At 39.4% G+C, this 27,944-nt stretch overlaps 1 protein-coding gene across 3 annotated transcripts in view; it reads right to left on the bottom strand.

Annotated features, from left to right (window-relative positions):
- Window positions 1-27,944, bottom strand: part of ATL3 (atlastin GTPase 3) — a 56,659-nt gene that overhangs the window by 7,099 nt on the left and 21,616 nt on the right. For all 3 annotated transcript variants that reach the window (XM_082344127.1, XM_082344128.1, XM_082344129.1), the window contains exons 6-10: window positions 16,317-16,373; window positions 15,433-15,525; window positions 14,281-14,419; window positions 958-1,085; window positions 288-344 (exon numbers count right to left, since the gene is read on the bottom strand). In XM_082344127.1, the coding sequence (XP_082200253.1) occupies window positions 288-344; window positions 958-1,085; window positions 14,281-14,419; window positions 15,433-15,525; window positions 16,317-16,373 (474 nt within the window). The remainder of the gene's footprint in view (window positions 1-287; window positions 345-957; window positions 1,086-14,280; window positions 14,420-15,432; window positions 15,526-16,316; window positions 16,374-27,944) is intronic.

Here is a 27,944-nt window from a genome sequence, read left to right as displayed (position 1 = left end):
GGTATGTTTAACCTGGGAATAATAAAACACTGTTTTCCACAGTATGTTTTGGGGGAAGACCAGGCCCAGCAAGAAGCCATTCTGTTCTAACTTCACCAGCATGAATACAGACAAGAAAACCGGAAGGGAGTCACACTGCTGGAAAATGTGCTAAACATGAACGGACCTCAGCATAATAAAAAGGGGGGGGACCAACAGCATTCTCTTCTTAAAGGACTCTGCTTACTGTATACGGGTCAACTCAAGTAATCAAAGGATATCATTTAGGATGCCAAAGAACTGCTTACCTGAAGCATGGATTTGGGGTGAGGCAGATCTTCTCCTTGGTAAATTTTAATATATGCCTTAGAATATAAACATAAAAACAATTATGAAAAATGGCATTCTGTCATATTTAACTGGACTTTAATTTTTAGAAACAGTGACCATACAATTGCATTTTCCTAAAGACCTAGATCAACACCCAGGAATTAGCAAAAACACAGCACACCTCTGAGTGCATGTTAGCATTTTTTAGTTAACTGAAAATGTTCTCAAAGCAGCACAAGTCTAGGACTCCCACCAGGCTCCCCATGCACACTGGCCTCACCACTACCTGTGGGCAGAGTGACCATCCGCCTTGAGGTAGTCGTGTCACATCTAGGTGCCGTCTCCTCCTACTCACAGCAACTTCCTAACCACCTCCTGTCCACACCATCTTCCTTGAGGAACAATCTTCCTTTAGCCACAGTAATTACTCCTCTAAGAGAGTGCAAACAACATCCATTTGGTTCTTAGACCGATACTGCCACCCAGTGGCCCACTCCTGGGAGGACACTGGAGTCTCTCAAAACGCCTCTCACCATCTCCCCCTTGAAACTTTCCCCCAGGCTTTAAAATATTGAAACCAAGTTAGTTTATAACCTAGATCAGTTTAACCAAAAGTCAAACATTTTAATAATTAAAACCCACATTTACCTTAAAATATTCCAATAGCCCCCGACAGGTGACTTTTGAGCCATTGATCTCCTTTTCCATTAAGTTAGCTGGGTTTAATACATATGGTATCAGTGTCTGTAACTGCTCTTTGAATTCACTGGCAATATCTGTTCACAGGACCAAGAAAAAGGAAACAATAAGCCCAACAGATTTATCCAACCAAGGGGAGCATAACGCACAATCTTCACACTCTATCTAGTTGTTCTAACGTTTGCTAGCTGAAAGACAGGGGCGGGGGTCCCAGACTGTGAGTCTGACACTTTCTGACAATGACCAGATTGCTGACGGGTTTCTGTTCTCATGTACCTGTATTGTCTCCTTCCCTTCTGCAGTATTAAGTCCTCTCTAGTCCAGAATAGAATATGCAGAATGTCCCTACCCTGCTTTCCATTCTGGGAGATTCAGTCTACTCCCTAGACTTTCAAGAAATTTCACTTTTTAAAGAATTTCATTAACAGGTCTTCAAGAAAATCAAGTATCAACCCCTCAGGTTCTCCCAAGCCAGGCCTTTGCTGTACCCTCACTCTCCCCCTTAAATCCATTAGATTTCACTATTCATCCACGTGCTTTATTTTTGTTCATTTTCTAATGTTAAAGGAAGTAAAAGCACCTGGACCCCATGATATGTATTTTCTATTATCTCCTCAGAGAGGCCTCCTCTGGGCCACCCCAAAGGGCAAAGGGAAGGTGACAGCTTCTACAAAGTTCTCACAGAGGGTTCAGGAGAACCATTAAATAGAGCTCTTTCCTAAAAGTGAGAATTCGCTGGCCCAACTATGAAAATGCAAGGAATCTGATTTATATGGTCCAACTTCTTCCTAGGTTCCCAACTAATTCAGACTATCAACTGAAAAGAAAGTAGATGGGACCCCACATCAAGATAGGAACTCTTTCAACAGTCCATAACCCAAATTTACAAAATTGAGACATTCTTATTTATTCATTCAACAGTTTTGGGGCACCCTTTTGTGGCAGGCATTGCTGTAAGAGTTGGGGATAGCATAGTGAATAAAACAAAAGTGGTTTATAAATTTTTCCAACTACAAATATCACCATAAAAATCTCCATAGAAAAAACTTCAGGTTACTTTTACCTCCTTAGATTATAGGGTCAACTAAGAGAAATTACTAGGTATGTGACAACAATGTAGACTCCTGGAAAACATTCAAAACTATTTTTTAAAAAACCACCATACATAAAGCCCACCATCAGACAATCACAATTAACATTTAAAATATCCTCCTTCCTTTTTAAGGCTCTTATATATTGCTAAACTGCTTCTGTAGAAGACTGTACCCACTTATACCCCTACCACCAATGTAGGAGAAGACTTGTTTACTACTCTGAACACACCGAGATTTTTATTGTTTTTAAAACTTTTACTGACTTGATTGGTGAAAAATAGTATCTTGCAGTTTTGCTTTGTTTTGTTTTTAATTTATTTATGTTTTGGCTGCATTGGGTCTTCATTGCTGCCTGGGCTTTCTCTAGTTGAGGCAAGCAGGGGCTACTCTTCGTTGTGGTGCGCAGGCTTCGCATTGCGGTGGCTTCTCTTGTTGTGGAGCACGGGCTCTAGGCACACGGGCTTCAGTAGTTGTGGCATGCGGGCTCAGTAGCTGTGGCACACTGGCTTAGTTGCTCCACGGCATGTGGGATCTTCCCGGACCAGGGCTTGAACCCATGTCCCCTGCATTGGCAGGTGGACTCTTAACCACTGCGCCACCAGGGAAGTCCCTATCTTGCAGCTTCTGCTTCTGACAGTACTAAAGACTAGAAAATCTGAAGGGACCTTCTTCCTAACAAGATCCTGCACACAATATATTCCATTACAGTGTAGACTTCGAAGTAAAAGAGAGCTGCAAGGGGCTGAGCAGGTAGGCAGTGAGCTGAAACCAGAGCACTGAGCTAAGTACATGTGAAGCTGTGGCTCATTTGAGGCCATTCACTGCAATGCGGTGACAAACTTTGGGCAAAAATAACTCCTAAATTAAGTTGGATCATGAAATGGGGCTGGAATGGTCCCAGGTGGGTAAGCCCCTAGCTCCCCAAAGGAGCAAACACAGATCTCCTCTGGAGGAAAAGAGATCTGAATAACGTACCAAAGAGCAGCACAGAGAGATGATGATGGGAAATAAGGAAGAAAATTAAGATATGGAAGACAGAATAAGATTATTTAATATATGTCTAACAGGAGTCCTGGGAGATGAAGGAGAGTGAATCAGAGGCAATAAGAGAAGGGATGATGGTTGAGAACTCTCTAGAACTGATGAAGTACATGAATCCACAGCTTCAGAAACCACAGCTTATAACAAGCAGGTTAAATAGAAAGAAATACACATATAACAGTAAAACTGCCACACGGCAAAAACCTTCTGAAAGAAGGAAAATGTTTCCAGAAGGAAGGTGTGCAGGACAAGAAAGTGAACAAAGAAATTCTTTAAAAATGTAAGAAAAGCTAAACAAATATTATCTTATATAGTAATAATGACAGTTAATTGATGAGGTTAAAAAGAAAACATAACTGAAACACTAGTTGGGAGGAAGGTAATCAGGTAATCTGTTCTGAAGCTCTGTATTGTTCAGGAAGGAGATTAAGTTATTTCTTTACATTTTAAATAAGTACATGTGGTAAAGTTTCAAGGGTAACAACTGAAAGAATTTTTATAGGTGGTATAACGTCTATAAGAGGAGGGGACTGGAATAAGAAAACTAACACAATTTGTTTTAAAAAGACAAATAGGAGGGGGAAAAAAGCATAGAAAGAGTAAAACTAATAGAAACCAAAAGGCAAGATAGTAGCTCTAAAACCAAATATTTCAGAAATCAGAAAATGGACTAAACCCACCAATTAAAAAAACAGAGGTTATCAAATTGCATTTTTGTTAAATCCACGTATATGCTGTTTACAAGAGACACACACACCTAAAACATACAGTCACAGAGAGGTTGAACATGACAGAAAAAGATATACAGACAAATACTAAGGAAAACAAAGCTAGAATCGCCTTATTAATAAAGATAAAAATGCTCAAACAACAACAAAAAATGGTATTAGGGATAAAGAGGGCTACTATATATTGCCTCAATTTACCAAAAAGATGTATCAATTCAAAACTTTATTAAAATAGCCTCAAAATATGTGACAGAACAAAAGGGAGCACTGACAAATCCACCAAAACAGTGGAACATCAATACATATATGTTATTGATACTCAAGGAGACAAAAATTAGTGAAGATTTTTAAAATGACATAATTAACAAGTATGATTTAGAGATAAAAATGAACCTTATACCCCAAAATTAAACAAAATGTCCACTGTGCTCAAGCACATACGGAACATGTATAAAAAGTCTAGGTCATAAAATACATATCAGCAAATGTTTAAGACTCAGTGTCATAGCATTCAAACACTATCAAAGTATTCGATAAAATGTGTCAATAAACGCATCACCAAAAGCTTAAGTAGCAGAGAATTAAATTTAAAGTTTTTTAATTCACATAACATTTGGAAGTTAAAAATCATACTTCTAAATAACACATAGGTCAAAGAAACCATAAAAGAAATCAAATACTACATATTTAGAAGTGAATGATAATGAAAGTGTCACCTAACACAACCATCTAAACTGCACTAAGAGAAATTGACAGCCTTAAAATCTTACATTGGGACTTCCCTGGTGGCACAGTGGTTAAGAATCCGCCTGCCAATGCAGGGGACACGGGTTTGAGCCCTGGTCCCGGATGATCCCACATGCCGCAGAGCAAATAAGCCCGTGCACCACAGCTACTGAGCCTGTGCAACAGAGTCCACAAGCCACAACTACTGGGCCCATGCACCTAGAGCCCATGCTCTACAAGAGAAGCCACCACAATGAGAAGCCTGCGCACCGCAACGAAAAGAGTAGCCCCCGCTCACTGCAACTAGAGAAAGCCCGCGCACAGCAATGAAGACCCAATGCAGCAATCAATCAATCAATCAATCAATACGTAAATAAATAATCTTATATTAAAAACAGAAAGAAAACTAAAAAACTAATGACTAAAACTGAAGATAATGAGTTTAACTGAATCAACAGTGAAAAATATTCACACACACACACACACAGACCTGAGGAGTTTCAGAGGTTTCTTCTACCACTTTTAAACACCTTAATGTGATGTGAACTCTTCCAGAAAACAGGGTGAGGAGAAAGGGTGAGACCAGTATGCCAAAACCAGACAACGGCATTTGTGACCAGAAAATTATAGACCAATCTTGCTCATAAACTTAGATACCAAAATTCCATGCAAATTATTAGGAAATCAAATCCAGCGACAGATACTTATTTTAAAAAGAAAGAAAAAAGATAATATATCAGGACCCATTTATCCCAGAAACTCAAAAGTGGTTTAGTTTAGCATTAGAAACATCTGTATCATTCACCACATTAACAGACTAAAGCAGAAAAACCACATGTTCATTTCAATAAATGCAGAAGAAACATGTGACAAAATACAATACCAATATATAATTTTTAAAATATTTTTGGCAAAATGGGAATGGAAGGGAACTTCCTTAGTCTAAAATGGATATATACTAAAAACCTACTGCAAACAATAATGGTAAAATGTTAGAAGCATTCCCTTTAAAATCAGAAACAAGATGAAGATGCCTATTATCATTGCTTCTATTCAACACTGTACTGGAGTCCTAGACCTACAAGTCAAGAACAAAATTAAAAAATATAAAATCCGATGTGGAAAAAAGCAAAAACTCCATTCTCCATAAATTACGTAGATAATACCTAATATTTACAGATATATTACTAGCAATAATGAGAGTTTAGCAAGATGGGTGAATTTATCATATAGAAAAATCAAATGCATTTCAACATACCAGCATAATTAGGAAAAATAATTTTTAAGATTTCTAACTTCTAAGGAAACTTCTAAAATAAATCTAACAAAACATGTATAAGACCTTAATCAAGGTTTTATATTCTTCATAAAGAAACTAAAAAACCTGAATAAATGGAGAGAGATTACTCTGTTCAGGATAAGAATACCTTCCCATTGTCATAAATACATGCCAATCCCCATCAGACCAATTTATAGATCCAATGCAATTCCAATCAAAAACCAAACAGAGACATTAATAAACTTGATAAACTGATTCCAAAACTTACACAGAAGAGCAAAGACTAAAGCATAATTAAGACACTCCTGAAGATGACTACAGGTAAAAAAGGGAGGGAATCGTTCTACCAGATATCAACTCTTATTATAAAATAATAGTAATTATGATAATGTAGTAATGGCACAGAGCTGGACAAAATGACCAGTGGGACAGAATTAAGAGCCTAGAATCTGACCCATGCATTTATAAAAGGATTTTTTTAAACATAACAGAAATTGCAAACAACGGGAAAACAGAGTATTCAATCAATGATGTCAAAAGTATTGGCATCTATGTACAAAAATAGAAAACGGATCTCCACCTCACATACACAAAAATTAATTCCCAGTCGACTAAACACAAATGTGAAAGACAAAATTTAAGAGTGTTTGTATGCATGTGTGTGTGTGTAGAGAAAGGAAAGGATTTTCTAAAACAAGACTTAAAAAGTACTACATAAAATCAAAGGTGAATGAATTTGACCACATTAAAACTAAGACCCTACTACTAAAAAAAGAAAAGGCAAGACACAGGATGGGAGAAGATACCTGCAATGCATAACCAACAAGGCTCATATCTTTTTTTTTTTTTAATAAATTTACTTATTTCATTTATTTATTTTAGGCTGCATTGGATGTTCATTGCTGGGCGCGGGCTTTCTCTAGTTGCAGAGAGTGGGGGCTACTCTTCGTTATGTTACGTGGGCTTCTCATTGCGGTGGCTTCTCTTGTTGCAGAGCACAGGCTCTAGGTGCGGGCTTCAGTAGTTGTGGCTCACAGGCTCAGTAGTTGTGGCTCGCGGGATCTAGAGCGCAGGCTCAGTAGTTGTGGCGCACGGGCTTAGTTGCTCCGCGGCATGTGGGATCTTCCTGGACCAGGGCTCGAACCCGTGTCCCCTGCATTGGCAGGTGGATTCTTAACCACTGTGCCACCAGGGAAGCCCAAGGCTCATATCTTAAAGTAGACATACAGGATCTTTACAGTGCAGAGAAAGACAACCCAATTAAAACTGGACAACAGGAATTTCAAAGGAAAGGAAACATGAATGGAAATAAATACATGAAAAGATATTCAATCCCATTAGTAATCAGGGAAATGCAATTTAAGATCACAATGAGATATTTTATATCACTAATTTAGCAAAACTAAGATGTCTGATAATACCAAGTGCTGCCAAGGATATGGATCAATGGGAATTTTTATATACACTGATGAAGGGACTATAAACTGGAACAAGAACTTTGGAAAACAATTTGGCATTATCTAGTAAAGGTGAAGCTATATTACATATTCCAATATCCATCAATCCCGCTTTTAAGCACATACCCTTGGGAAATTCCCATATATCCACACATACAAGAATGTTCATAGCAGCACTGTTCATAACAGCAAAAAAACTGGAGAAAACCATTGAGAATAAACTGTTATATTCACAGAAGGCACTATTATACTACAATGAAACTGAATGAAATACAACTACATGCAATAATACAGATAACCTTAAAAATAAAATGCTCAGTAAAAATTCAAGTTGGTCACATATTATATTTTTATAAAGTTCAAAATTAAAGAAACTTAGCAATAGACTGTTAAGTGAACCAAACACAAGTAATAACTTTTTTTTAATTCAAGGACAGAAAAAGCAAAATTTACAATAGTGGTTATTTCTGTGGAGAGGCAGGGAGATGGGAAGAAGCATACAGGTATAGAAAATAGTACTTGTAATGTTCTGTAGTTCTGGAAAGCTACAGCCCTTGGGCCAAATACGACCTGCTAACTATATTTGTAAAGAAAGTTTTATTGGAATACAACCGTGTACATTCATTAATACAACTGTCTATGGCTGCTTTCTTGCTACAACAGCAGAGCTGAGTAGTTGTAAGGCCCACAAAGTCTAAAATATTTACTATTTAGTCCATTACAGAAAAAGTTTGCCAATTCTAGTTCTAGATAGTAAGTTGGGTAGTGGGTTGATGATGTTCATTAAGTGATGTTTCATACCTTACATATATACATTACGTGTATCCTTTCTTACATGTAATACTTATGCTTTCTTTTGGATATCTAATAGCATATTTAAAAATTTAATGGTAGGTCATTATTTTAATTTGCTTTTATTTCTTTTATTACTAGTTAGGCCAAACTTTCTCCCATATTTGTTCATCAGCTGATTTCCTTTTCAGTGAACTATTTATTAGGGCCTTATCTTAGAATACAGTCACTCTTCAGCAAGTAAATAAATATGTTATCCTTATGTGTACCATGATAACTAAAATATTTTCTCCAGTTTGTTTGCCTTTTTGTAAATATGCATAAGATTAATTATTATGTATTCAAAACTACAGCACTTTTTTCCTTGATAATTTCTTTTATTCTTTCTAATTTTAATGAGTCCTTCCCCAATTCCAGAGGTCTAATAAAATTTACTTTTCCCCCATGCTTTAAATTTTATAATTAGAATTTATTTATGGCTCCTAAATTGAAATCTACATGAGATTTTTCTCTAAATAGTAACATATACTTCTAATCACTGATTTCCACCCCATCTTAAATAACTAATCAATCATAAGATCTCTTGACATCAAAAATTTTTTTAAGTTTTTCAATGTCCTACCTAAGTAAATGGGTACCAATCTCCATCTAAATACTCTTAATTCTATAGTCTTTTCAGGATGGCGCCAAAATATGGCCTATATCAACTTTAAAAAGGGATTGATCCCTATATTACACATTGATTAGTAGCCTTAACATTTGATAAAGGTGACATTTCAACCAGTGGGGGAAAGTTGGACTATTCAACAAATAGTGTTGAGACAAATAGGTGCCCATTCAGAAAATAAGCTGGATCCAAACTGGATCATAAATTATAATGTGAAAAATGGAACCGCAAAATTTCAAGAAAAAAAAAGTGGGACAAATTCTTTATAACCTTGGAGTGAAAAACACATAGGGTACATAAAATGCTATCCCGTGTATATTTATATTTGCTTTGCATATACTAAAAGAAACTCTGGAAGCCTACAAAAATGGAAGAGAGACTTTTTACTAAATACTTACTTCTTAATCTTTTCTGGGATTTTAAACATGTGAGTGCATTACCTATTCAGAAAAAAAATTTTTTTTATGGTTTCAACGTTCATCACACTGAAAGAATGAGAGCTTCAGCAATTATTTCACAAAAGACGCAGCAGGATCTAGACACCACAGACTGTATTATCCATGTTTTTACCCAGATTTCATAGACCCTCAGCTATTAATGTTTCTATGAAGGCTGTACCAAAATATGAGTTTTAGACTCAGAACAGACAAGAACCCTCTCACGACTGAGACAATCTCAGTATCTCATGGCATCCAAGAAGACTGCTCCCTACAATCTCTTCTGTTTAATTTCTAAACAATTCAGTAGTTACTGTATTAGGTCTCTCTGCCCTAGTAAAAAGGAAGACAGTTTTCTTTATGGTGAAGACAGTCATCCTGTGTCGGATGAAAAGGAGTCTCAAAAATGAGCTCATCTCCTAGCTAACTATTGTAGGAACAGCAGCTTAGCACTGATTATACCAAAACTGTCTGGCAGGTGTTCACCTCTGAATAAATGGTTATTCTTTTTTAAAAAAAATAAAATAAAACCACTAAAACAATCCCTAAAGTACTTAGGGGAACATTTGCAGAAAATAGCTTCAGAATGTAGTTCTTAATAAATTTAAATGTCCTACAGAAACTACATGAAGATCCTCTTCTGGATTAACCGTAAACATTCTCAGGCTAATGGTGTCTTGCCCAGGTTATATGGGGTGGGGCTGCAGAACCTCAACCAAGTCATTGTACAAGAATATACTTGAGAAAATATATTGAAATGTCTAGGTATTTTTCTAACTCTGAGAAATGTATCAGCTCTACTTAAAGATCCCCCCCACAATGAAGTTTATGTGGTTCTCAATCAAGCACTTGCCAAATATTCACAAGTCACCTACTATTTGCAATATAGCATCCTAAATTTACTCTTCACTCAAAACCCTTCAATATCTTGTTTAAAAGGTTCCCTAAAATTACAAACTACCCAACTCCAAAGCTAAAAAGTACATACATGTTTGCAGAGCTAAGAAGAATTCTTCATGAACAATCCTCCTAATGACTATAGTTCCCTAAATAGACACACAAGGGCAAACTAATATTTTTTTTCCTAAGGTGTTTTTTTTTTTTTTTAATTTATTTACTATTTATTTGGCTGCTCGGGTCTTAGTTGCAGCACACAGGATCTTCGCTGCAGCATACGGGATCTTTCACTGCAGCGCATGGGCTCCCTGGTTGTGGCGCGCAGGCTCAGTAGTTGTGGCACTCGGGCTTAGTTGCCCTGCAGCATGTGGGACCTTAGTTCCCCGACCAGGGATCGAACCCGCATCCCCTGCATTGGAAGGCAGATTCTGAACCACTGTACCGCCAGGGAAGTCCCAGGGCAAACTAATATTAACATACTTTTAAAGTGAAATAAAAAAGGAAATTTTTATTTTTCAAATCTTTCCTTTTAAAAACATCCTTATATGTACATATTTTTAGGATCTTACAATATATGCTACTCTGCAATCTTTTTACATTTAATAACATATCATGAATATCTTTCTATGTAAATACAAATAGATCCATTTATCTATCTTATCTTTTAAATGACTTCTTTTCATTCCTTTGTGTGATGTACCATAATTTAACCAATTCCTCAAAAATACATATTTGGGTTGTTTCCAATTATTCACTATTATAATAATAATGCCACAGTAGTATCATTCTTGTCCACATATTTTTATCTACTTACATATGGACAGTCCCTTAGGGTAATCTCCTAAAAGTGAAATAGTGGATCAAAAGACGTGAACATTTAAAATGTTGATACTGTCACATAAAGACTGTGTACCAATACACTTGTACTTTCTTGATTACTGTTATGCAACACATATTTTCATGAATATGTCTTAACCATTTGTATTTCTTCCTTTGGGACTTGCCTTTTCATGTAGCAAAGGAAAATTTTTAACCCTATAAATGTGTTTTATAGTTCAATCATGCATTGGGGAAGCAAATAGTACATAATTATGAGACTAAAGTTTGCTTATATAGAATTTATTCCTTATTTTATAAATAAAATATGAAACTTAGCACACTTAATATTTAGTGATAAACCCTTCATATCTGTAAATATGTGCATGGGGTTGAGCAGTGTCCCCCGCCTAAAATGCATGTCCACTGGAATCTCAGAATGGGACCTTATTTAAAAATAGAGTCTTTACAGATGTAATTAGTTGAGATCATACTGGATATGGGTGGGACCTAAATTCAAAGAGCAGTGTCCTTGTAAGAAGAGAGAACACAGAGAGAAGGTGGCCATGTGACCACAGAGACAGAGATCAGAATGCTGAAACTAAAAGCCAAGGAATGCCAAGGATTGCCAGAAACCACCAAGAGAAACACAGGACAGATTCTCCCTCAGAGCCTCCAGAAGGAATCTACCCTGCCAACACCTTATTTTCGGAATTCTGGTCTCCTGAGCTGTTAGGGAATGAATTTCTTTTCTTAAGCCACCCCGTTTGTGGCGCTTTGTTACAGCACTCCTAAGAAACTAATACAATATGCATATTGTATTACAATATGCATTACATATTGTATTGCAATACAAAATTTCAAAAGTCAGGGTTACAGAACTTTAAAAAGCTCTTCCTATTTCCTGGAATACCATGACAAAAATGAATTTCAAAACAGAATGTTCTGGGGGCTTCCCTGGTGGCTCAGTGGTTGAGAATCTGCATGCCAACGCAGGGGACACGAGTTCAATCCCTGGTCCGGGAAGATCCCACATGCCGCGGAGCAAGTAAACCCATGTGCCACAACTACTGAGCCTGCACTCTAGAGCCTGTGAGCCACAACTACTGAGCCTGCGTGCCACAACTACTGAAGCCTGCGTGCCTAGAGCCCGTGCTCTGCAACAAGAGAAGCCACCACAATGAGAAGCCCGTGCACCGCAACAAAGAGTAGCCCGCGCTCCCCGCAACTAGAGAAAGCCCACGCACAGCAACGAAGACCCAACACAGCCAAAAATAAATAAATTTTTAAAAAAAAGAAAAAAAAAGAATGTTCTGAAATATTTAAATGTTTAATAATACAGAGGAATGTCATTCTGCATGTTTATGCCCGATAACCTGAGACCACCCTAAGACAAGAGGAAAGGCATGAAGAGTCATTCTAACCCACCCTCTCCTAAACATCCTCAGTTAAGAATTCCACTGGGGGCCTTCCCTGGTGGCCCAGTGGGTAAGACTCTGCACTCCCAATGCAGGAGACCCAGGTTCGATCCCTGGTTGGGGAACTAGATCTCGCATGCATGCCACAACCAGAGTTCGCATGCTGCAACTAAGACCTGGTGCAGCATGAATGAATGAATGAATTTTTTTTTTTAATTCAAATGAAAATCAAGTACTTAAAAAAAAAAAAAGAATTCCACTGGACATCTTCCCTACCAGTGATGAACAAACCAGAGCTTAGGTTTGGTAAAAGTATGTCTAATAATGGAACGTTATAACCCTAAAAGAACACATCACCTACACACTCAACTTTCTCTCCTACCTAACTCACAAAGTGTTGCCTAAGCAGATTTCTCTCCAAAGCCAGGCCCCAACCTTGGATTTCTGAATTGCCAACCAATAGGCTGTGGAAGTTTCCTGCTCAAGAAAGCTGCCAAACACATAAAAATATCACACAGGTGACAAATAGAAGGTAAAGGTAAGTCTCTCAAACTCGGTTTCTTTTGCAATATTAAGACCAGGTGGAATGTAAATCTTAGGTTGGACAAGCATATTAACTTTCTTGAATCAACTGAACCAAATAAACTGAAAAAGATGCATTTTACGTTTAATATGAGGCTATGAAAAATTCCCACTTCAAAAGGCAAGTTCTCCTACTAACTAAACAGTATATATCCTCTAAATGACTTCCCCAATGTAACAGAACTTCTAGTTTAGCACAGTAAGGCTTTGAGGCAAGAGGGACGGGGATGTGAATCTCTGCCCCACTACTTACTAGCTGAGTACTTTGAGCAAGTTGCTTAACTTTCCTAAGCCAGCTTCTTCATTTTTAAGATAAAGGAAATACCAACTCCATGGAATTACTGGGAACATAAAGTATAAAAGTAACGAGCACAGTGCTGGTGCTATTGTCTGAATGTCTGTGTGCCCCTAAAACACATATGGTTGAAATCCTAACCCCTAAAGGTGATGGTATTAGTAGGTGGGGGCTTTGGGAGGTGATTAGGTCACGAAGGTGAAGCCCTCAAGAATGGGATTAGTGCTCCTATGAAAGAGATCCTACAATCAGAACTCTTGAGACCAGAAAGAGAACCCTCACCCAACCATGCTGGCACTCGGATCTTGGATTTCCAGCCTCCAGAACTGTGAGAAATGAATTTCTGTTGCTTATAAAATACCCAGTCAATGGTATTTTGTCATAGCAGCCTGGAGAGACTGACAGTTGGGAACACAGCTGGCCTCTAAAAACGGCAGCTATTATTATTTCTACTTTACTCGGAACCTAAGAAGCTCAGATAAGTTTATAAACAAAAGCACTTAGTTTAACACATGTGTAAACTGAGGACTAGCCATTAAATGACTCAAGGTCTCAGTGAAAAAGGAACAAAAATAAGGTAATGGAACCCAAGTGTCCCACCTCTGATTTCTCTAAGCTACCATCTAGTCAGCACTTCCTGATATTAACTCATGACCCAGCATCAAGTTTTGCTATAATCACAAATAAGACGAAAACAATAGCCATGCCGTGCATCATGCTACCTTTGAGAATTTAATTTTACATCATAAAAATGAGCTAATGATAAGTTTTCCCTTTTTTAGCACTTTTATCTCTTGTAAACCAGTAATCATAACATCTCTCTTAGAAAGATCATTAATGGGTATTACCACAACCATTTCAGATGGAGAAACTATGGTCACAGTAAGGCAGGAGCAAAAACTGAACTAGATTCTAAATACTGTTCTTTCTAAGAGAACATACTATTTCTCTTAGCATTTACTATTCACAATTGATATTTTCTGGTCACTATTTAATCCCCAACATAAAATCACATGTATAAAATAACATCATTTGAAACACACCTTTCACTTTGCCATCAAAGTCAGGGCTTGTGGCGACCTGGAGCCCTGGATGCGGTAGCAGAAAACAGGTGACACTGGAGAAACATGAGTGAATGTGATTTCGGACATTCTGAATTTCTTCATGTTGATGTTCTTTCACCTGCCAATAAAGGCCGACAATTTACAAAAGACCATTTGATTTTCCTCACCAGCAACCACTAGTATATGACAAAGGAAAAACTTCCCAATTCTAATGGATCGTAGTGGCCTAGGTGTTATCCAGTGAGAAAACTCAGAACCCTAAGAAGCAATAAATGCATAAAATCGATTAACCATGGGTTGGCTCCTAGAGCTATCAAAGAACAGCAACCAAAGAGTTTCTTAAAAAAGAGTATTGCACAAGACTTAGGAAGAATAAGGGAAGGTTTGTGGGCATGAAGCAGGGTCTAACCAATTAGCAGTGATTGACAGAGGCCTCCTGTGTTTTTTTTGTTTTTGTTTTTTTAATAAATTTATTTATTTTATTATTTTTATTTTATTTATTTATTGTTTCTGGCTGCGTTGGGTCTTCGTTGCTGAGCGCGAGCTTTTTCTCTGGTTGCGGCGAGTGGGGGTTACTCTTCGTTGCAGTTCCCGGGCTTCTCTTGTTGCAGAGCATGGGCTCTAGGCACGCGAGCTTCAGTAGTTGTGGCACGTGGGCTCACTAGTTGTGGCTCGTAGGCTCTAAGCGCAGGCTCAGTAGTTGTGGTGCACGGGCTTAGCTGCTCCGTGGCATGCGGGATCCTCCCGGACCAGGGATCGAACCTGTGTCCCCTGCACTGGCAGGCAATTCTCAACCACTGCGCCACCAGGGAATCCCGACTTCTGCGTTTTGAAGCCTGTTTGTATCCACACCAGAAACAAAAGGCACATATGGACCCACGTGTAAAATGTGAAACGGAAATTGCAATCAAAGCTTGGGCCTTTGCACGGGGCTCTGCTCTCCAATCCCTGTGAGTTATATACATGGGTTCTCTAATCTTACCATGAATAATATTATTGTGTGCTAATATTCCGGAGTGTTCAACACACAGGGTAATTTTCCATGATGTGCTTTAAATACAATAGCTAAAGGCAAATGAGAAAGTTATCACCACTTTAGGTAATTCCTCAGAAGATTATATTTCTATTTACCTGTAGACGCTTTTCCAAAAACGACATTCCTCCCTGTAGTCCATAGTTGTATTCATAAGGGAAACTCCAGTCTCGAACCAGAAACATCAGTGTCTATTTAGAAAGACAGCAGAATGTATTATAATACTGCATAAATGTATTTTCAAAATAACCATTCAAATACTTCTTTGCATAATGCCAGCTTCTTCAAAGGGGGCAAGAAAATGTGCTAAAGGATTTATCAACTCTGTAATGTCTTAGAAACCTTATAAACACTAGCAGAACATGTATAAACCATATGTGAGGTCAATATCCCACCTGATATTTTTGTTCTCATGGGTTAATAGGAAGAGACTGATGAGAAAATGTTAAATTCGGGGCTCTGCTCGAAACACAAGTATGAGGAATGTGGTGGAGCACAAGAAAAACATATGGCACTAGCTACTCATAAAATGATATCTACTTCTAACATCAGAAAGGAAAAGAAAACTAAAACAATAATACTTAGAGATCCTCTAATCTTACTGAGGTTACTATGCATTCTTACCTTCATAAAACAATTAGCTAAAGCAGAGGTCAGCAAACTTTCCGTAAAGGGCCACAGAGTAAATATTTCAGGCTGCTGTAGCAAGAAGCAGCCATGGACAATACAAATGAGTGTAGCTGTGTTCCAATAAAACTTTCACTGTGGACACTGACATTTAAATTTCAAATAATTTACACATGTCATGAAATATTATTCCTCTTTCGATTTTTTTCAACCATTTAAAAATGTAAAAAAGAACATTCCTAACTCACAGGTCATATGAAAGCAGGCAGCTGGCCAGATCTGGCCTGTGGATTGTAGTTTGCTCATCTCTGAACTAAAACAAAGATATGACTTAAATTTATAGTTAATATTCTACCTGGAAGGGTTTTTGGAAAATTTCATCCATCGCCAGACGACCATATTCTGTGAAGAGCTTTAAAAAAGAAGAGTTATGGTTTGTAAGGCAATATTACATAAAGTATTTCTATGGCTATTCTATAGCAAATAATTCATTTAACAGACTGAACAGTACTTATATGAGACCAAAATTCTACAGTTTCAAAAGCCCGCAGGAGTCATGAACCTTAAAATAATCTTGACTATTCCTCTCTCACACATTTCTTATCCCAATTCATTAGCAAACCCAAAATCCAACCACTCACAACTTCCATGTGGCTTACAATATTGCAATAGCTTCTCCCGCGTCAGCCCTTGCCCCCCACAGACTCTTCTCACTACAGCAGCCACGGTGGCTCTGTCATACACAAGGTTAGTCAGACCACATCATACCTCTGCTCAAAACCCTCCAACCTCATTCAGGATAAAAGCCAGTCCCTACAGTGTGATCCAGCCACACTGGCCCTCCTTGATGTTCCTCTAACCTGCAGGGCACACTGCTGCCTTAGGGCCTTTGTTTTCACTCCTCCTTCTGCCTGCACTGTTCTTCCCCCAAACATCTGCACAATCAGCTCCCTCACCTCTTCAGGTCTTTACTCCAACGACTCCTTCTCAATGAAGCCTCCCATGGCCATCTACCTAAAAAGATTACAGTTTTCCACATAATATTTCCTACCCCATGCCCTTGTGAAATTTTTCTCCTTCACCTGTCTCACTACCTAACATAATATACCTTTATTTATCTTGATTAGTGTCTGTCTTCACTACTAGCATTTAAACTTCGTGAGGGCAAGGACGTTTGTCTGTTCTGTGCACTACGGGACCTCCAGCAGCAACAGTAGCATGTACTGGGCCTGTAGGATGCATGCCATTCAAGTGACCCAATGAATGAATTCTTTAAAGTCAGGGTTTACACATACATTTACCTCTATTTCTTCATGAAGCCTCACTAAAAAGTAAAGCAAAACGAAGTTTAAAAATTGTAAACTCGGGGCTTCCCTGGTGGCGCAGTGGTTGAGAGTCTGCCTGCCAATGCAGGGGACACGGGTTCGAGCCCTGGTCTGGGAAGATCCCACATGCCGCGGAGCAACTGGGCCCGTGAGCCACAATTACTGAGCCTGCGTGTCTGGAGCCTGTGCTCCGCAACAAGAGAGGCCACGATAGTGAGAGGCCCGCGCACTGCGATGAAGAGTGGCCCCCGCCTGCCACAACTAGAGAAAGCCCTCACACAGAAACGAAGACCCAACACAGCCATAAGTAAATAAATAAATAAATTAAAAAAAAAAAAGATATAAAGCGGTAATCTTTAAAAAAAAAAAAATTGTAAACTCAAAAAAAAAAATTTGTAAACTCACAGGACAGAGAGGATCAGAAATGATATGAAAAAGAGGAGTTGTCACAAACACGCTGGAAGGAAAACAAATGAGAACTGTCTCGGGTTTTGGCTTTCTCCGCCCTGCTAAGAAATCTGTGAGGCAGGGGCCAGAAAGGAACAAGCAGAGTCTCTCAGCAGAATCCCTGAAAGGCTCAGAAATTAGAAGCACCAGTCACCCTGAAGGAGGGCGTGAGGGAGCTGGGCTGACAGCTAAGGAAATGGCTGGAAGTCTTTGGAGAGATCACCGACACTCCCAGATCCTGCTCCCTCCCCCTGTTTCAATCCCCTTCCTGCCCCCACAGAAGATGGGAAGTGAACCAAAAAGAATTTAGACTTTGAAACCAAACTCAGCTGAAGATGGGAGTAAGTCCCCTACCTTACTGGAAACAGGTACTTAAGTCAAGTCTACATGTGCCACAGTGAGACTCCTTGGGCCTCTCACCCTGCTGGAGCCACAGCAAGCTTTACCTACCCAGGCAGGAGTTTAAAGATGTCTCTGGAGAAACTGACAACCCAAGAATAATAGTCTGCAAATACTGACATTTAGGGGCTGCAACAAAATAACTAAATAATCTTGCCCAATGATCGCACTGGTGATCCAAACCAGTACAAAAGGCCCACTCTCTTACCAAAAGCTCCCAGTTGGTATTTTAGTGGCTCACTCTTAAATACAGATGACCAGGGACCACCACACCTTTGAGAAAAGCTTATAGCAGGGAAGACAAAAAACTCATGTCTTTCAATTCTAGAACATCATCTTAATCCTTTTATAATTTCTTTCCCTCCATTTTCTGTGTTCTGTTTTACTAATATCGATTACCAACATGTTAAACCTCTCCTGAATTGATCCTCAAATTTTCCTATTTTTCGGTGCCCTCCATTTTCCCTCTCCTCCACCCCTCCCTCTCCTCTCTTCCACCCCTTTCCCTTCTCTCTCCTCCCCCCTCTATCTCTCTCCTCTCCTCTTCTCTTCTCTTGATGCTCCACTGCCCCCCTGCTACTGATTTCTACTCTCTGTCTTTTTAGTCAACCTGTTAGGAAAATTTTCTCCAATTTACCTTCTAACTCCTCCTGTACTGAATTTTCCATTTTTGCTGTCATAGTTGTAATTTCCAGGAGCTCTTTCTGGTTTGTTTTTTTTAATTAATTAATTTATTTATTTATATTTTTGGCTGTGTTGGGTCTTCGTTTCTGTGCAAGGGCTTTCTCTAGTTGCGGCAAGCGGGGGCCACTCTTCATCACAGTGTGTGGGCCTCTCACTATCGTGGCCTCTCTTGTTGCAGAGCACAGGCTCTAGACGTGCAGGCTCAGTAGTTGTGGCTCACGGGCCTAGTTGCTCCGTGGCATGTGGGATCTTCCCAGACCAGGGCTCGTACCCGTGTCCCCTGCATTGGCAGGCAGATTCTCAACCACTGCGCCACCAGGGAAGCCCTCTGGTTTTCTGAAGGTTGCTTTATACCAGCATCCTGTTATTTCTTGGTTGTAACAGTTGCAACATCTTATTTTTCTGAGGACATAAGTGTACCAAGAATGAAGAAAAAGCCCACACTAAGGTACATAACCATGAAAATTCATGCCAAGAAACAGAATATCTTAAAAGCTTCAGAGAGAAACAAAAAGGTCACATACAAAGGAATCAGATGATGTGGGACTTCAGCTGAGACACTGGAAGCTGTAAAGTAATGAAACGATGCCTTCAATTCTAAAACAAAATTATTTCCTATAATTCCAGGATAAAATTAACACATGCTCAGACTTATTAGACCTCAAAAATGTTATCTCCTATGCAGCCTTTCTCAGGAAGTTACTGGAGAATGCATACAATGATGGACAGAATAAACAAAAGATTAAATGGGATCCAACTGAGAAAGGAATTGAAAAGAAATTGCCCGGCCCTGATTTCAAACTATATTACAAAACTATAGTAATCAAAACAGTACGGTACTGATATAAAAACAGACACACAGATCAATGGAACAGAACAGAGAGCCCGGAAATAAACCCTCATATATATGGTCAATTAATTTTGGAAAAGGGGGACAAGAATACACAATGGGGAAAGGAGAGTCTCTTCAATAAATGGTGTTGAGAAAACTGGACAGTTACATGCAAAAGAATGTAACTAGACTACTATATTACACCATACACAAAAATTCACTCAAAATGGATCAAAGACTTGAATGTAAAACCTGAGACCATAAAACTCCTAGAAGAAAACATAGGTGGTAAGCTCCTTGACATAGGTATTGGCAATGATCTTTGGATTTGACACCAAAAGCAAAGGCAACAAAAGCAAAAATAAACAAGTGAACTACATCGAACTAAATAGCTTCTGCACAGCAAAAGAAACCATCAACAAAATGAAAAGGCAATGTACCAAATGGGAGAAAATATTTCCCATTCCCAAATCATATGTCAGATAAGAGGTTAATATTCAAAATATATAAAGAACTTATGTAACACAACAGCCAAAAAAAAAAAAAATCTAATTAAAAAACAGGCAGAGGATATGAATAGACCTTTTCCCAAAGAAGACATACATGTAGCCAAGAGACACATGAAAAGGTGCTCAACATAATTAATCATCAGGGAAATGCAAATCAAACCCACAATGAGCTATCACTTCACACCGGTCAGAATGGCTATTATCAAAAAGACAAGTGTTGGGCTTCCCTGGTAGCACAGTGGTTGAGAATCTGCCTGCCAATGCAGGGGACATGGGTTCGAGCCCTGGTCTGGGAGGATCCCACATGCCGCGGAGCAACTAGGCCCGTGAGCCACAACTGCTGAGCCTGCGCATCTGGAGCCTGTGCTCTGCAACAAGATAGGCCGCGATAGTGAGAAGGCCCGCGCACCGCGATGAAGACTGGCCCCCGCTTGCCACAACTAGAGAAAGCCCTCGCACAGAAACGAAGACCCAACACAGCCAAAAATAAATAAATAAATTTAAAAAAAAAAAGACAAGTGTTGGAGAGGATGTGGAGAAAAGGGAGCCCTTGTCCACTCTTGGTGGGAATGTAAATTAGTGCAGCCACTACAGAAAACATTATGGAGGTTCCTCAAGAAATTAAAAATAGAACTACCATATGATCCAGCAATCCAACTTCTTGGTATATATCCAAAGGAAACAAAACCATTATTTCAAAGAGATATCAGCACTCCCATGTTCATAGCAGCATTATTCACAATAGCTAAAATACAGAAACAATCTAACAATCTAAGTGTCTGTCAATGGAAGAACAGATAAGAAGAATGTTATGTATATTATATATATATACATAGTGGGTTATATATACCACAAGGGAATTTTTTTCAGTCTTTAAAAAGAAGGAAACCTTGTCATCTGTGGCAACATGGATGAAACTTAAGGGTAATATGCCAAGTTATATGCAGATTAACCCTCCATGTTGTTCAAGGGTCAACTGTAGTTAATAATACTGTACTGTATACTTGAAAGTTGCTAAGAGTTTTAAAAGTTTTTATCACACACACACAAAAATAATAAAAATAATTTTTTATTAAAAAAAAGAAAATAGGGACTTCCCTGGTGGTCCAGTGGGTAAGACTCCATGCTCCCAATGCAGGGGACCCATGTTCAATCCCTGGTCGGGGAACTAGATCCCACATGCGGGCAACAACTAAGAGTTCACATTACGCTACTAAGAAGTCCACAAGCTGCAACTAAGGTTCTGCATGCCGCAACTAAGAAGTCCACATGCCGCAACAAAGATCCCGCGTACCACAACTAAGACCTGGCGCAGCCCAAATAAATAAATAAACAAATAAACAAATAATTGTAATAAATAAATAAATACATAAATAAATTACTAGGATGACGGCTATGCCCCAGGTCTAAAAGAAGCACTCCAGACTAAAGGAAGAAAACACAGGCCAAGAAGTCATGCCTCCCCAAGGAAAAATAAAACAGAACCTAAAGTATTAAGATCAGACTGAGACATTTTTTGAGTCTCTCCTTTGCAGACACATTACTGATAAGCACAGAACACTAAACTAATGAAAAGAGTGATATAAGACACCTCAGTTATGAAGAACATATACATATATCCATATAATAAGGCAAATACAAATACTTTTTTTTTTAATTTATTTATTTTTATTAATTTATTATTTTTGGCTGTGTTGGGTCTTTGCAGTGCGCGGGCTTCTCGTTCTGGTGGCTTCTCTTGCTGCGGAGCACGGGCTCTAGAGCACGGGGGCTTCAGTGATGTGGCATGTGGGCTCAGTAGTGTGGCTCGTGGGCTCTCTTAGAGCACAGGCTCAGTAGCTGTGGCGCACAGGCTTAGTTGTTCCATGGCATGTGGGATCTTCCCAGACCAGGGCTTGAACCCGTGTCCCCTGCATTGGCAGGCGGATTCTTAACCACTGCGCCACCAGGGAAGCCCACAAATACTTTTTTAACCAAAAATTGCAACGTTAACTACTGGGAAGATGAGAGGAAGGAGACTGAGCGAGGGGTAGGAGTTGTAAAGAGAGAGAAATCCTAATTTTATATAAGAAATAATACTTAAGTTTTTTAAATCCAGAAGGAACAATATAAGCACGTTCTTTAAAACTGTAGACACAAATAGCAGAAGACACAGCCAAAAGGAGTACAAGTGGCTGCCTCTGGAGAAAGGGAATGGGACGTAGAAAGGATGCTCATTATGAACACTGCAAGACTACTGACTTTTAAACTATGAATACAGATCACCATGTTAAAAATAAATGTTTTTTTAAAAAAGTACAGGTTTCCCTGGCAGCGCAGTAGTTAAGAATCCACCTGCCAATGAAGGGGACACGGGTTCGATCCCTGGTCCGGGAAGATTCCACATGCCGCGGAGCAACTAAGCCCGTGTGCCACAACTACTGAGCCTGCACTCTAGAGCCTGTGAGCCACAACTACTGAGCCCATGCGCCACAACTACTGAAGCCCGTGCACCTAGATCCCGTGCTCTGCAACAAGAGAAGCCACTACAATGAGAAGCCCATGCACCGCAATGAAGAGTAACCCCCGCTCGCCACAACTAGAGAAAGCCCACACACAGCAACGAAGACCCAATGCAGCCAAAAATAAATAAATAAAATAAATAAATTTATTTTAAAAAAAAAGTACCTGGTAAATTAAAATACTATATATAAAAAAAGACAAACACACACTATAAAACTATATACAACTATGATTTCCTATCTGTAATTCTGAAATCCAAAAAGCTCTAAAACCCCAAGTTAAGCAGCAAACTCATTTGGAGGAAAGTCTGCCTTAAACTGATGTAAGGCTTTAAATAGGTTTTATTTATCCTATTTCATATAATTAGTCACACATTTCACTGCAGAAATATTAATGTGTTTAATTAGAAGGTATTAACCAAATGCCCATTCCTATCCTAGACATCATGCTATAATATATGCACCATTTAATCTATCTAAACTGCAAAAACGAGACTTCCCTGGTGGTCCTGCGGTTAAGACTCCGTGCTCCCAGTGCAGGGGGGCCGGATTCGATCCCTGGTCAGGGAACCAGATCCTGCATGCCGCAACTAAGAGCCCACATGCCACAACTAAAAGATCCCACATGCTGCAACTAAAGATCACGCATGCTGCAACTAAAGATACCGCACGCCACAACCAAGATCCCAAGTGCCACAACGAAGACCCAGTGCAGCAAAATAAGTAAATTTTAAAAAATTTTTTTAATTTTAAATCCAAAAAAATTTGAACTCCAAAACACCTGTAGCCTCAAAGCGTTTGGATAAGGGCTTGTTGTCACATGTCATATATTTCCTATAGGGATACATACCTGTTTACAGAAACGCAGGAAAAGAATAGAAAGGATATATTCAAAACTGATCGGCATAGTGGTTACCTCTGGGAAGGGGGAGAGGGGGACTTCAGCCTTATCCAAAGTGCCCAATTTTTTGAAAGGATAATATTTCTAATTTCATAAGTAATATTATACATTATTAACTTTTAAAAAGAGAAAAAGTATTACAATGATAGATATCATCTTACCCATTTAGAGAGCTTAATTCTAGGCTCTATGAAGAAGGCACAGAGTGAAGGGAGTATCTCCACCAGGAAACCTTTCCCAATCCCCCAGGCTGGGACCTCTGATACCTGGGCATCTCTCTCCCTCAGCACTTAATAGGTAACAAACTCCTGTTCAGAACCCTGTTTTTGTAATTTACATGGAATCAAATCTAGCCACTTTTTTTCTTTTGTCTTCTTCCTTTGACATCTTGCTTAAAAAATTCTCCCTCGGGACTTCCCTGGTGCTCCAGTGGTTAAGAATCTGCCTTCCACTGCAGGGAATGTGGGTTCAATCCCTGGTCAGGGAACTAAGATCCCACATGCCGTGGGGCAACTAAGCCCACATGCCTAAACTAGAGACTCCACGTGCCACAAAACACAGAGCCCACGCGCCCTGGAGTCCCTCGCACCACAACTAGAGGGCCCGTGTGCCACAACAAAAGATCCCACGTGCCACAATTAAGACCCGATGCAGCCAAATAAATAAGCAAATAAATATTTTTTTAAAAATTTCTCCCTCAGGGCTTCCCTGGTGGTGCAGTGGTTAAGAATCCGCCTGCCAATGCAGGGGACACGGGTTCGAGCCCTGGTCCAGGAAGATCCCACATGCCGCGGAGCAACTAAGCTCATGCGCCCCAATTACTGAGCCTGCGCTCTAGAGCCTGCGAGTCACAACTACTGAAGCTCGTGTGCCTAGAGCCCGTGCTCCGCAGCAAGAGAAGCCACGGCAATGAGAAGCCCATGCACCGCACGGAATAGTCCCTGCTCACCGCAACTAGAGAAAGCCCGCGTGCAGCAATGAAGACCCAATGCAGCAAAAAATAAATAAATTTATTAAAAAAAAAAATTTCTCCCTCGATATTGCATATTGGCCTATTTTCTCCAGTTATTTATGGTTTTTTTTTTTTACATCAAAATATTTAATCACCTGGAATTTATTTTCATATATAGCACAAGGTAGGCATCTAATTTCTATTGTATCTAAATACATAGGCAACTATCCTAACATCATTTACTGACTGATCCATCCTTTATGTATTATATATTCTTAAGTAGAATGAAATATATGAAAATGTACTGTATCATAAGTATATATCACATTAATCTATTTTTCCCTGAACCAGTGCCCTGTTGCAGTAATTATAGCCTTATAAGATGTCCTAAGTCAGTTTTCTCTTATTCCCCCCACCCCTTGTAACATTCTTGGCGGTTTCACAATTTAACTTTCCAAATGAATCTCAGAACAATTCTGTCAAGTTCCCAAAAGAATACCTTTATGATTCTGTTTAATGGGAAAGAAGTAACAACTTTATAATACTCAGTCTCATATGAGGTAACATTTATAAAATACACAGCAGTGTCTGGTACAGAGTAAGCAATAAACGTGTTAGCTCCACATATAGAAGATACATATGAAATATAGATATTTACAGAAGAAACAAAGTGTATTCCTGCGTGTGGTTAAATCTTTTATATGCCTCATACAACACTGAAGTGCTTCATACAGGTCTCCTTAAATTTATTCCAAGTTGTTAATATTTTGCTGCAGCAAATGTTTTCCATTACATTTTTAAACTGGTTAATGTTGGTAGATAGGAAAGCCTACAGATTTTTGTATTTGTACTTTGTGATTGGTACCGAATTTTTTTTTTTAGTTCTAACAGTTCACCAGTTGATTCTTGTGAATTTCCAGGTACACAAGAAAACTACTGTCTCTTTCATAAAATTTATATTTATTCAACTTCTAGATCTACCATCAATCAGCCTTGTCCAATGAGACAAGGCCTCTGGCCATTAGGCCCAGTGGTCACCCTTCATAGGCGTAAAATCCATCCGACCCACCATTCCTGTTCTCACTGAACAGTGCCTTAACCCTAGTCACATCCCCTCTCCAGCTTCACAGTCGAAGGCACTGGCACGATCAGCCACTTAATTCTCCGGTCCCCTCTCCCCCACCCTCAGACAATTCCACTGTTTCTCCTGCAACTTCAGAGCCACAATGAACACTCTCCTAAATTTCCAGCTCCTTCTCTGAGAATTTCTTCTACCTCCCTGCTTTAACAAAACCTGAGGGCACAATTTTCCCCATAAATATCTGAAGTAGCAGCTGTTATTCTCTCACATCCCATGTGTCTCCAGATCAAAAGGTGGGGTTGGTGACTTCCCTGCTCCCCTTTATCACTTCTCAACCATCATCCTCCATCTTCTGGTAAAAAGCCCTACTCCTTTAGGATTTGCGCCATTCTGTAGAATAACCTCTTTCCCCATTCTTTATTGCCATCCCTCTGCAAACCATGTGGTCATTCCCTATCATTCATCAAGCACTTTGACACCTGTCCCAGTCCTCTTCATCAAAGCAGGCACTTCCATTCAATCCCTGCTTCAGCCAAGAACCTACGATGAGTAAAGATTTTTTCCTCCCCTACAGTAGGACATAATTAACAGAATCAGGAATGTTTAGTTTTGAAATGATTATGGGAAAGACATGTTTAAACACATCTTGGGTTTGAGGAACCAGAGGATGGTGGAGCTCTTGAGAATAGTATCAAAGGAGAATTACGTAACTGCATCATAATCCTTATCACCTGTTATGGAGTTGTGCCCACCCCCCAAAAAAATAGGTTGAAGTCCTAATCCCTGGTACCTGTGAAATGTGACCTTATTGGATGAAGGGTCTTCTCAGATTATTCAAGTTAAAATAAGGTCATTAGGGTAAGACTTAATCCAATATGACTAGTGTCCTTATAAGAAGACATAACAGAAACACAGGGAACAGAATGCAACGGGAAGACAAAGACACACAGACACAGGGGGAAGACAGCCACATGAAGACAGAGGCAGAAACTGAAGTGTTACAGCTGCAAGCCAAGGAATGCCAAAGATTGCCAAAAAACCACTAGAAGCCAGGAAGAGGCAAGAAAGGATTCTCCCCACAGGCTCACAGAGACTGTGGCCCTGTCAACCACTTCATTTTCGACTTCTAGCTTCCACAACTGTGAGATGATACAGTTCTACTGTTTTAAGCCACCCAGGTCGTGGTACTCTGTGACAGTAGTCCCAATACATCACCCATGCCTAGTCATTTAGGTACCCTCTCACTGACTGGACTACAAAATCCATAAAGAATCATGTCTACCTCACATACTATGGTATCTACAGCACTTGGTCCACAGCCTCACACAAATTAGGCACTCCAAAAAAAGGAGCTTAGAAAGGAGTAAGTTTCAGGTGAAAAGGTGTCAAACTCAAGTTTTGAAGGATATGTACTATGGAGCAACAGCTCTCAACCACTGAACGATGGCATTGGTATAGAACCACCAATTATGAAGTACAGGTAACTGCTAATAGTAACATTAAGAACCAAAATTTAGGAATTATTTCCTTTTTTTTTTTAAAAGAAATAGAAATTAGAACTAATTCAAGGTAATTTCTATAATAAAAGACACCCCCTCTCTGGTATTGATATGTTTCTTGAATGCCGGTGGGAGGAGTAGAATTAGAGAAGCATGCCAAATTGCATCCAACTCTGGAATAATCAATGAAGAGGATTTTACAAGAAAAATGTAATAGAACTGCTACCATTGGGACTTCCCTGGTGGCAGAGTGGTTAAGAATCTGCCTGCCAACGCAGGGGACACGGGTTCAATCCCTGGTCTGGGAAGATCCCACATGCCGTGGAGCAACTGAGCCCGTGCACCACAACTACTGAGCCCGTGTGCCACAACTACTGAAGCCCGCACGCCTAGAGCCCGTGCTCTGCAACAAGAGAAGCCACCGCAATGAGAAGCCCGCGCACTGCAACGAAGAGTAGCCCCCACTCGCCGCAACTAGAGAAAGCCCGCGCGCAGCAACAAAGACCCAAAGCAGCCCAAAAAAAAGAACTGCTACTATAGAGAAGAGGAGACAATGACTAATAACAGTAGCAGTGATAGGTATAAATAATGGCTAGCAGTTATTAAGCACATACTGTTTTCCAGGCACATGATCCTATGCATTTTATAAATATGTATTTATTTAACCTCGCCTGAATTATTGCAATAGCTCCATAACCAGTCTCACTGAATGCGCACTTGTGCCTCTAAAAATCTATTCTAAACACAACAGCCAGGGTGATCCTTTCATAATATGTCAAATAATATCACTCCTCTGATCAAAACATGGTTTCCATCTCACCCAGAGGAAAAGCCCAAGTCCTTACAAAGGCAG

The sequence above is a fragment of the Balaenoptera borealis genome (assembly GCF_965194805.1).
Source record: "Balaenoptera borealis genome assembly, chromosome: 11".
Lineage (NCBI taxonomy): Eukaryota > Metazoa > Chordata > Mammalia > Artiodactyla > Balaenopteridae > Balaenoptera > Balaenoptera borealis.
Note: the sequence above shows the minus strand (reverse complement) of the source record. Positions and strands in the feature narration are given on the sequence as shown.